Source organism: Rhizophagus irregularis, chromosome 6 (genome assembly GCF_026210795.1).
Source record: "Rhizophagus irregularis chromosome 6, complete sequence".
NCBI classification, from domain to species: domain Eukaryota; kingdom Fungi; phylum Glomeromycota; class Glomeromycetes; order Glomerales; family Glomeraceae; genus Rhizophagus; species Rhizophagus irregularis.
Window position 1 is genome coordinate 1349987 of NC_089434.1, and position 12663 is coordinate 1362649.

The window sequence follows — 12663 nt, forward strand, 5'->3', positions numbered from 1 at the left end:
TATTCAAATCAAACGTCCAAATGAGGATGTACGGTGTCATTACGAAATATTAATGATTTATACCAGTTTCTTTTACTTAGTCTTATTGACACAAACCATATTAAAATTCTCGTCTTTTTTTTTTATTTGAAAAAAATTATTAAATATTCATTGTTCTTAATGATTAGGTTAGTATTAGATTACTTGTTTCGCTTTTAGCCATGAAATTATTATTATAAACGTAGATAAATAATATCTGATATGAAAATTTTTATTTCATAATACTGTATGTGTGAGCACATCTAAAATCTGTGACAGGTTAGTGTCGATCACGGTGACAAAGAACGGTGACAAAGAACGGTGACAAATAAATTTTTGGCACTAAAAAAATTAAAAAAATTAAGTCCCGAACTCGTGGCTGCACGTGATCAGTGACGCGTAAACATCACCCCTTCCTATTATAGCAAGATCGACACTAAACTGTCACAGATTTGAGATAAGCATGTGTGACGACTATGACGTGTGTAGAAACATTTTTGTGCGATGCCATGTAAGTGTACTACATTATAAGACTGTAGATCATTACTAATTATTTCGGATACAAAACTCCGTTCAGCCTATTTTTTTTTTCTTACCATAATTTTTTTTTAACTTTAATTTATAAAAAACCCCTTCCTTTTAAAGTTTAATTTAAAAAAATTCAATGTCTGTTATTCGAATAGACTTAGCTCATGCAGCAATTGCTAGATCACTTGCATTAATAGATTATAATGTTCACAATGATAATCACAAACAGCATGAATTTCAAAAACAAACAGTTCTTGCTGAGAATTCTCTTACTGAAGATGAAAAAACTTATGCAATAAATTGGATGACTAGAGATTATGATTATTATAAAATTCTTGATAATTCAGGAACAAAAAGAATTTGTGAAAATTGTAAACAAGAATGTTTAGCTACGTTATACTGTGAATTTTGTGTTCGAAATTATTTAAAAGCAAAATTTTCAAATTGGACATCTGGAAATGTTAATATTGATAACTTAATCCAGAAATGTCAATTGGAAACACTTATACCAAGTAAGATAGTTGAATGGATTCCATATAATAATTTACAAGATATTAAGTATCTAACAAAAGGTGGTTTTTCTGAAATTTATACAGCAGATTGGATTGATGGAAGATGTGAAGAATGGGATTCTGAAAAACAACAATTAAAAAGATTTGGAAAACATGAAGTGATACTTAAAAGATTAGAAAATGTTGAAAGTGCAAATCAAAGTTGGTTTGAAGAGGTCTGTAATCTAAATAATATATTTATAATTACTGTAACTAGTTTATATTATTAACAAGTCTTTAAATTTATATAGGCTAAATCACATTTAACCATAGGTAATAGGAGTAATGAAATTGTCCAATGTTATGGTATAACACAAAACATATCAAATGGAAATTACATGCTTGTAATGGAAATAATGGATGTAAATTTAAGAGAATATTTAGATCAGAATCATAATAAACTTACATGGAAAGAAAAAATAAATATTACTTTTGAAATAATTTTGGCCCTACATTTTATTCATAAGGAAAATGCAGTTCATAGAGATTTACATTCGGGAAATATATTGTATTCACAAATTAATAGCGGATGTTATATTAGCGATCTTGGATTTTGTGGACCTGCTGATAAATCATCAAAATGTATATATGGAAATCTTCCTTACATAGCACCAGAAGTTATTAATGGAAAAGAATATACTTTTAAATCTGATATTTATAGTATTGCAATACTTATGTGGGAAATTTCATCTGGACAACCACCATTTATTAATCATGAACATGATTATGATCTTGTAATGAATATTATTAATGGTATTAGACCTAAAATTGTGTTAGGAACTCCCACAGAATATAAAAATTTTATGGAACAATGTTGGGATGCTGATCCATCAAAAAGACCTGATACTGATACACTTTGTAATGAAATACAAAAAATGAATTTATATTATCAAAGTATGACAGATGAATCATTTCAATCAGAAATAAATAGGAATTTAGAACAAGATAAAACAAATAATAGTACAAATAGCAGATTATTTGCAAGTAAAATTCATCAATTTGAAAATCTGCCTGAACCAAGAAATGCAACAGAAGGTATTATATTTAATACATATTGCTTTTATTATTTTAAATAAATAAGTAATAATAATAAAATCTCATTGTTCATACTAAAATAAAAAGAGGAGCTAGAAGGTACAAATTTAATATATAAAATCTTTTTTATTTTTTCAGATTATTTGTACTCTTATCATTTTGACTTTTTTTAACTAAAATATTTCACTTTAAATAGCATTTCATAGTAAATCATATGATTTTAGTATTCCCGCTAATAGTAAGTATTTTTTAAGTTGTGGAATTTATTATATAGCTATATATTCAATTATTAATTTTTACAATTTTCTTTAGTTAATGATTTTAATAAACCAAGAAATCAGAGTAATAATAATACATCAAAATTACACAGTATATTTAATGGTAACTTATATTCTGATAATTTTTAATGACAATTAGGTAAATAATAACATGTATTTTCAAATTTTAGCAAATAGTAAAAATTTATCCAAAACATTTGAAAAGTTACCAATAAAAGACGGTAAGTAAATAAATAAGCTTATTTATTAATGCAAATATTCATTATTCATTAAACATAATTTATTTTTAATTTAATATAATCAAGAAATAGTACAACAAACAAAAGGACCATATGTTATTAGTAAGTAAAACTGCTAAATACTGTATATACATTTTAATGATCATTTTTATATTATTCAATTATTCTTATTTTTGTTACTAAAAAGTGGTTTATTCGAAATAATAAATTAAAATAAAATCTATTTTACACTTTTAATTTAGGTGATAGTGAAAAATTGCCCAAAGAATTTATAAATTTGCAAATAAATTCAAATAGTAAGTAAATGAATGAATTCATTATATTAATTTCATTTATTAAATAACGTGACTTTTATTTTAAAATTACTATGACGAAAAAGAAATAATTAAACAACAAATGAAAAGGAAAAATATTGATAGTGATGGTAAGCGAAAAAATAAAAAAAAAAATGAATTACTAGTTTTGTCAATATATTTATTTAATATGGCTTTTTTTTTCAAAATTTAGATGATGAAAAAGAAGTGATTCAACAAAAAACGAAAAGACAAAATATTAATGATATTGATGGTAGGCGGAAAATTTTGCAACGATTTCAATTTTATATTTATTTAATTCTATTTATTTATTTCTTACAGATGATGATGAAATGTATAATAATCCAAACCTTCATTCAGAAGAACAAGATGAACTGGAAATTCCCGTTGGTAAGCTTTAAAAAAGAGATTTGCTATTACTTTTTTTTTATTTTTTACTAATTAGTATTTATTGTTATTTATCTATTCTTTAGATGGATTTTAAATTTTCCTTTGGAAATAAGTTAACGATATCATTATTGTATTTCGAAAGATTTTATCATATATTTATGTTTTATTTTGAATTATTTAAACATTAAGACTAGAGTAGTAAAAAAAAATTGTTTTACAAGATTCTTAGTTTGTAATTTAAATAATTATATAATAAATTGGAATTATTAAGTATATAAATTATCACCAAAAAGGAAATATTTATATTGTTACAACTTCTAAACTAATTGAAGTTTATGTCTTTTTAATAGATAGTAAGAAATATTCTTTAACGAGATCAATTCCCTTTACAAATTTCATATATATAAGGAAAGTAGTGGAATAATTTTATCACAGAGTTCAACTAACACAAGATCTATTGATATCTGTTGAAAATGAAAATATTTAAATAATTTAGTTATTTACTATGCTATCCATAAATGGGTTATCATCCCCTGGATGATAACCCAGAATTATAAACAACTAATTTCATTCGTTCCATTAATTAACTTTATATATCCAAAATATACACAAACCTGGCTGAAATTGTTGCCAATAAGGTCGAAATTATTTAAAAACTTCTCTACACTCTCTGAAATCCAGCGAAATCTTCTGACAAATTTCAGATTATTACGTTTATACAGTGTGGAGTTATGCCACAAAGCCGAAATTGGTCCGAAATTAAAAAATTATTTCGGCAACATGTATACTCCATAATATATAAAAATGTATATATATGACAATACGGTACGGTACGGTTACTTGATTATGCACATAATCGCTTTAGTAAGATTATAAATTATTAGCAAATATAATTTATATGTAACAAATTTGACAAATAAATAGCATTCCTCGATCAATTTATTTTATATTGATCAATATTTAATTTGTCAATGTATAATTAATAGATTTAAAAATCAATATAAACATGGTTAGTGGTTTTTATTTTTAAATTATTTTTCAACTAAATAAACAACATATATATAATATTTATTGGATTTATATCGGCCACAGGGACCTTCATTGATTGTGAAAATGACCACGCATAATCTACTTTATAGGCTTATTTAAACTTTTCCTATAAAAATTTTCATTTGGGGTGGTATCATTTTTTTTTTTGCCACCATATCACGTGATTTTACAAATAAGATTTATCGTGGACCACCAGTTTTTTTATCATTTTTTTTTAAATTTAGTTTTCTCTATATGCGAAGGGTAGGTTTGCCTTAAGGTAGATTGAAACATATAAACTTGTCTAGTCTTTTATGTTAGATTATTATATGCGTCCTTTTATATTCTCTGTAATTATTTTTCTCGATACACAACCCGTTAGCGTCACATAAGGTCATAATTATATTATTCACAGAATCTTTGACAGATTTATTTGATCAATGACAATCAGCAAAAAAAATTTACTTTTTCAAAAACAAAAATAGCCAAATAAATGAACATGATAAAATCAATAATACAAAATAAACTAATTACTGATTCTTTGAAAATTGACATCTGGAACCTAAAAAAAAAGAAAGAAATGCAAGTTAGTAAAGAAAAAAAAATACAAAAAAAACCAACCTACATTTTGAAATAATATACAGCACCTAATGGAAAGAATAAACAAATTTTAACAAATTTAGTTAATGAAAACAAAAAGAAAATATCCAAAAAGAACATCCAAAACATAAAAAAGAGAAAACTGCTAAAAAAAAAGAAGAGCTGAAGACCTAAAAAAGAAAGATGAAAGTTAGTAAAGAAAACAATAAAAAAAAGGGAAACAATGGTCGAACACCAACCTTTATTTCCACAAACTAAATTAGTTGAAATGAAATACAAATCTTTATTTCCAGGGAGAATAGCCGAAACTTAAAAAAGGATAAACAACGAAATAAAAAACGGTTGAATACCAACTTTATTCCCACAAAGAGAACTGCTAAACCCTAAAAATAAAAAGTGTTGAAACCTAGAAATAAGAAAAATCAAACAAAAATTAATAATGAAATGAAAATAAACAACGAAGAAAAAAAAACACTAACCTTCATTTTCAAAAAGAATCGCAAAACCTAAAGAAAAAGAAAACCCGAAAAGAACCGTCAGACTATATAAAAAAATGAAACCAGTAAAGAAGAATATTATTTAGTAACGAAAATGAAAATTATTGAAATATACAAACAAATCTTAAATTTCATTACTCACGTGATTAGCATGAGATTACTGTTCTTCATGACTTTTTTTTTTGAGCGAGCTCTTCTGGAAATTCACAATGATAAATTTAAACGATGGGAGAACACCAAGAACATCACTAAAAGACACAAAAATGCATTCGCTACCACTTGCCACAACACGTGAATTACATCCACGCCATTGAAAAATGGTGGCCGGATTTATTCAGATTATCGACTTAAAATCAAATATATATTTTTTCTTTTTTCTTCGTTATAAATTTTTTATAAACTCATATAAAAGAGTCACTTAATAAGCCAAAAAGATATTTATGGTTAAAAAATGTTCATTCAAATTTCAAGTCATTAGAGAAAATGAAAAGATAATATAGTGCAAAAATCGTCAAACTATGCCAAGAACTTTAATAAGAATACAATTTATTGAGAATAATTATATTCGAAACATAAAGAACATAAAGTTAAAATATTGCACATCGCAGTATATTATTCAAACTATAACTTAAAAAAAATCATTAAATTTCTATTTGTAATAAAGTTCAATCGTTTAATTTTACAAGTGATTATCTTATGTAAGCGACATGTGTAACTAGCAAATAAATCTGGCTACTAACATTTTTCGGTGAGTCGTTCCACACTACTTCACATTTGACTAATGATCCATTTAAACAGACGCGTAACACTCATACCAAGCCATTTATCTCTTACAAAAATTTTAAATACTTAAACTGCCATCGATGGCTTATATTGATCTCTTTTAATTTTGTATTTGCTGGAGCCTGGAGGATGGGCGACTTTTATATAAGCCCCTTATTCTTTATGTAATAATTATAATTTTTTCTTTTCTGATAATATTTTATTTTTAATTGTTTTACAGACTAGATCATATTTTTCCTTTTGACTCCTATTTATAAGACAGGTTAAATCTGTAAATCTTTCTTTTTTCTTTTTTTGGTTTTTTTTACAAGTGAGACGATCCCCTGAGGAAGGTTATGTTTTTACATAAATAGTCATTTTCTTTTAATTCCTTTAGTTATAAACTAGCTGTAGCCTGTTGTGTTGCAAAATGAGTTTAAATCAATATAATGATAAAGTTTCTGATTCATATTTGGGTTATTGGGAATATTAGATATTATATAATATTAGAGTTTTATTATTTAAAATTCCCAATTCATGACGCTTTATATTAATGTTAAAAACAAAATTTTACTAAAAAAAATTCACTAAAAACGTTAAAAAAAAAAATTCTCGTGTGATCTTAATAGTCAGGAAACAATATCATTGACTAAGAAAAAAAAAAATCTCACTAAACAAAAAAATTGAAAAGTTGTGGCAACAAAGTATCCAATATTTTTCAGGTTAAAAAAAAAAAATACTAAAAAAAAAACGGTTTAAAAAACTGAAAAAAAAATGATAAATAAAAAAAATAATTTTCTGTTAAAGATAACCGAAAAGGAAAAAAAAATCAGATAAAAAAATTAATAATAAAACATTCAATAAAAAGACTAAAAAAGAAAATAATCACAAGCGAAATACAATTAATAGAACAAACTATACTTTTTTTGTGATAGAATAAAAAAAAACTGGTTAAAATCGGAAACATACCGCAACCATGTGTACATTCTTAACAGTTAAGGCTAATCAAATTCTTTAACTATAACAAATACGAAATAGATCTGGCGCGGGAATATTACACTTTTCAATGGTACACAAGTCAAATTAGGTGATCTAAGCATGACAATTTTTTTAATCCAAACTTCAAATATAATGATGTTAACTTAATTATCAAAGGAAAATTTAAAGATATATCTAAAGAATAAATAAAATAACAGATAAATACAAATCAGTAAAAAAAAAAAATCGTATAAAATATTTTTTTACAATAAGGAGTTCCAACGGTTTTATTGTATAAAGATTTGTATTGTTATATATTTCGTTATCATTATAAGAAGAAAATAAATAAATAGAATTAGAAATAGTATATTTAATTATTATTATGTAAGAAATTTGCCTAGCAATAATATTAATATTTTTTATTTTTTTTTGCTTTAAATTATTTCTTTTTCATTATCTAAGTTTTTTCTAATAAAGTCATACATGTTAAATAATGAAATTGATACATTGACACTTATCTATAATATTCGACTAAGTATATTATTTATAAACCAATAATATTTTGATTTATATTTTAGGATACATGAAATATTTCAAGATTACGTAATTCACATTTGTTTGATCAGAACATGATATTAGAATATATTCCAAGCATGAATGGAATCATTCCACAATGATTTCCATCAACAGTCAATCATCTTCCGGTCTGTATACTAATAAAATCTAAAAATTAAAAATAATTTACTAACTCATTTGTATTGATCTTCTAATGTTATACAGTTTATCGAATCGTGGAATATACAGGAAAATCGCAGTATTCTTGGAAGGTTCATTGGTGCTCAGTACACGCCTTCTTCCTTTTAAATTTTTTTTATTATAAATTCTTCTGCTTTTTTATAACGCTTAACCTATTTAAGTTCTTAAACTTGGGTTTATAATATTCTTACGCTAGATATACTTTTATTTTACAAATGCCAAAGATGATTTTATTGCTATTGTAGAGCTAAATAAATTCATATTTTAAAAATACGTTAGTACGAAATTTTTAAATTGTACAAAAAATTAACGTACTATTAAAATTTCTCCGAACTTGTATCATCATACTATTGTACTACTTTACTTATCAGGTAACATATCGTAAAAAGTATAAGTATTTAAAAATCCCAAAATTTATTATACTGCACTAAATCGATTTTTTAATACATTTATATAATTTCGCAGATAATCCTGGTTTATCACGTGATAAGATCACGAAACAAAATATTATAGTACCAGGACTGCGCGTTAAAATTGCTGTACTAGATTTTTTTATCAAACAATAAACAGATACTGTGTGACATAACATACGTTACTCCACAGACGTTCGTTACCTCCATTTGATCCATGTGGTCGGGTGGCGCACAATTAATACAGTTCCAGAACTCCGCATTGTTATGTAGATCACCACTATTTCATTGAAACTATATAAAACTATATAAAGAAACGTCATATAAAACCATAAAAACTTCCTTGAGACGCTTAAGTAAACTTACAGCGAAGATGAAAGTTCGTACTGTATGTCTATATCGTACATTATACAATTTTAGGAGTCACTGTAAATTATGTCAAGTTTCGTTCATTTCTTTCAGAATTTTTTGTTGATCCTAATTTTATATATGATTTACTTGCGTAACATATTGTATGAGGAAATATCAAACCATTTTTGGAATCAATTGCGTTCAAAAAATGGATATGATTTTTTTGCAACTAGGGCATTTTCGTTCGTAATGTAACAAAACGCCTTAAAATTTGAAACATAACATTGCAATTGTTACACACCAAATAAACAGTAAAATAAATAAATATATATATATATATATGTGATGTAAGTCTTAAATACAACGTAAAGTTATTGTCAATCAAACGATGTTATCCCGGTAAAGTAATTTAATTTAACCGAAATAAAAAAATAGTGCAGTGCACGTTTTATATTTATCGTATTGTCTTTCATTTGTATATATATATATTTTTGGAATATAATATGAAAAAAAAAAAATTTTTTTTTTTTTACCCCTTAAAATGTTGATACCTTGTATAGAAAATTTCTCTTCCTTTTTTCTTCCTTTTTCTTTGAACTTCCTAAAAAAACCAGAATTAAAGGACCAAGATTTAATAGTAGGAACCTGTTGTACATCTTGTTAAATTATAGTAGTTATATAATCAATACAAATGGACAAATATAAACATGTTAAACACGTTATAAAATATGTTGAAACACAAAGTTTAAGTACTAGTAAACAATACAAAAATGTAGTTGATTGTCAATATTATAGATAAAGAGATACTAAAAAAATAATAAAATAATGATTATTTATTATCTGTAGTAACAGTATGAATTCAATTGTTGGCGCAGTAATATTAGTAATATTACACCAATCTTTTATCACTAAAAAAAAATATATAATAATAATTTTTTATTTATTTTTTTTTTTAACGTTTTATTTTATTTTTATTATCTAATAACAGCAAAACATCATGAAACTGTGAAACTATAAGGATCTAAAGGATCTTGTATACGTACGTATATAGTATGTAAAATTCTGTTTACTATTTATAAATTTAGTTATTTTATGTAATAACTAAATATAAATATTTTTATAAAATTTTCTTTGCTAAAAATCTAAGGGCTTATCATATAAATAATAGTTTGATGGATAAGAAATGAAACCTCTACAAAAAGTCCATAATTTTTTTAAAAAAAAAGAAAAAATTAAAAAAAAATTTTGTTCAATAATGGGAAACGATAACAGCAAAAATAAAAACCAAGACCTTAAATCAAAACTAAAAAATGTTGAGGACCTTGCATTAAAATTAAATAAAAACTTCTCTACTACTCCCTTCCAATCTGACCTTTTCGATAAATTATCCTTGGAAGTTGACAAACAACGAAAATTTATAAAAATTCCATGGATACCTTATAAAAATTTTAAGGACATAATGTATATAAACGAAGATGGTTATTTGAATTATTCTGCAAAGTTGAGGAGCTTTCCTAATAAAATCAAAGATACAAAAGTTTATTTAAAGGAACTAATTAATTCAAACAAAATGACACAAGATGAGTTAAAGCTGGTAAATATATAAATAAATAAATATATATATATATATATATTTCCTTGAGTTTATTTATCATATATTAATTTAATTTTATTTATAGATTGCAACTGAAATTGAATACAACGACGAAAAAAATCTTACTGAAATTTTGGGAATTTCTCAGAATCCACTTACGCTCAATTACGTTATAGTCATTGACTTTTTGTTCTCCGGTAATATGTAAATTTGGTTAACAAGCACTCATAGCTCGTCTTAATCTTTTTTAATTTTTATCTGGGTTCCTTTACTTTCTTCTTTCATAAACTTCTTTCCTATGATGAAAAATATTCTAAAATTTTTAGTTTTTTACGATCGAAGAAAAACAAAGACTGCGGTCGAATAAGTTTTATAATTTATTATTTGAATTGTTCACTTATATTATTTTAGATCGATTGTTATTTATTATTTAAATTTAAGTAACAAAATCCATATTTTTTAAGAAAAAAAACCTTTTAGATATGAAACTATTTAAGCACCACAAGTTAATATTTATGATATGTTATTCAAGACTTTATTTAATATAAAAATAAGGAAATGTACAATAAGATATAAAATAAATAAATTGTGTTTTTAAATTAACTCATGTGATATTAATTGGAGTATCTTGTTATAATTTAACGTTAGTGCGGTAAATAGACAATAATTAATATAATTTTAATATTGATATTATTAACAAGTTAAAATACATAGTTCTTCGACTTTTAGAAAAATGGGATCAATAGCGAAATATTTAAATCTTCTGCGAATTCGGTAGTGAATTAGAGTTACGAATGTATTATTATTATAAATACAATAAATAGTACAACGTCTTAACATATTGCACAGATTTCAAAGATAAATACAACCGTATCTATCGAATCACAGCTAAAACTTCTAAGCGTAACACATTTTCTTTTCTTTATGGTTGTTGGTAAGGGGTGATTTACTACATATTGTATGTTATGCAGTAAAGAGTGATGTTATTTACATGATTTTCATGTCTTCACGCTTCGTATCAAATAACAATGGACCCTTCGAATATCATCTGATCAGATCAATTTGCGATTCGGCCGAATATTGGGATGATCTGCAATTAAGACTAAAACGTGACACTATTTTAAGGTGACATATTACTTTTATGTATTTGATTTTTTACATACAACTTACTGCATATTTTATTGTTCATCACAAGACCATCATTGAAAAAATATATATTATTTTTTTAATAATTTCTGGAATAGTATACTTGCAACAAGTTCCCTATAAAAAATTTTTATCCGAATATTTCCATTATTTCCCCGTGGCTTTCATGAAAATTCCGTGAAAATGATACATTCACGGAAAAAAACATGGAAATATAAAACACGGATCAACATTTTTTATAGGAACTTACAAATTATAGTTACCTTAATGCACAATAGTTGTAGCCCGCTTAGATCAATAAAAAAAATGATCACTCATAAAATACCACGCAGTTTCAAAAGAAAAATTCTTAACAACACCGGAACTCTAAAAAATTCTTCCGGAGAAGCATTCAAAGAAAATGTAATATTAACTAAATCAATAAATAGTTTGAACACGAGTGATGGCGATTAAATACCAAAGTTGAGATCTATAATGAAAATAATAAAATAAAATTGAAATAAACAACCATAATTGGTTCTGTATAACACTTCATGTAACAGAGGTGCTAGCGTTAGTATGTAATATATATACAGTAAGATATAAATAATAATTAACCGGATGTCTATTTTAGACCAGAATGAATTATTTATATTTATACAGGTTTTTATCTCTCTTATATACGAAACATATAATATCGCTTCATAATAGAAGGTTAGTATATAATTTCCTTTCAACATTAAAAATGGTATCAGGGAATTGTAATGATGAATAAGATGATCAATAATCTATCTTTCACACTTTCAAAGCTTTAGTTTTTACTATTTATAGTTTCACAATAAATCTATAATTCATGGGTTAGTGTTTTTCGCTACTCATTCATTTCCGTTGATTGCAGGTATATTTTGCAGAGGTCGAGTGGATGCTTATATTTTAGAAGGTTCAATAGACATAACGGCGGCTCTTTTGCTTTCTTTATAATTTTACATACGTTATAATTATACTTGTTATGGAAAAAGGGTAAATTTTAACTTCTTTTTAATCACGAGCACCTTTACAGCAGATCCTACCGAAGTAGCTGCTAATTTTCACTAATTATATAACTTTCAAAATTAAATTCGAATTAACTAAAAATCGAAGTATTATCTGAAGAAAAAAAGTCTCAATATTTTTTCTTTACCTAGAAATGTACACTACCCAGACAAAAG

The 12663-nt window shown here is 25.1% G+C and overlaps 2 protein-coding genes across 2 annotated transcripts; both read left to right on the top strand.

Annotated features, from left to right (window-relative positions):
* Positions 1-481: 481 nt before the first annotated feature.
* OCT59_026046 (uncharacterized protein) lies at positions 482-3447 on the top strand (the record flags this gene model as incomplete). Its single annotated transcript, XM_066142903.1, has 15 exons — positions 482-529; positions 1031-1058; positions 1143-1273; positions 1349-1370; positions 2019-2132; positions 2220-2231; positions 2329-2370; positions 2445-2513; positions 2581-2631; positions 2716-2751; positions 2892-2945; positions 3029-3073; positions 3157-3216; positions 3285-3353; positions 3437-3447. The coding sequence occupies 15 exons, from the start codon at positions 482-484 to the stop codon at positions 3445-3447; spliced, it is 792 nt and encodes a 263-aa protein (XP_065992475.1).
* A 6544-nt stretch (positions 3448-9991) lies between these two features.
* OCT59_026047 (uncharacterized protein) lies at positions 9992-10538 on the top strand (the record flags this gene model as incomplete). Its single annotated transcript, XM_025325485.1, has 2 exons — positions 9992-10330; positions 10416-10538. 2 exons carry the CDS (start codon positions 9992-9994, stop codon positions 10536-10538), a joined length of 462 nt encoding a protein of 153 aa, XP_025180943.1.
* Positions 10539-12663: the final 2125 nt, after the last annotated feature.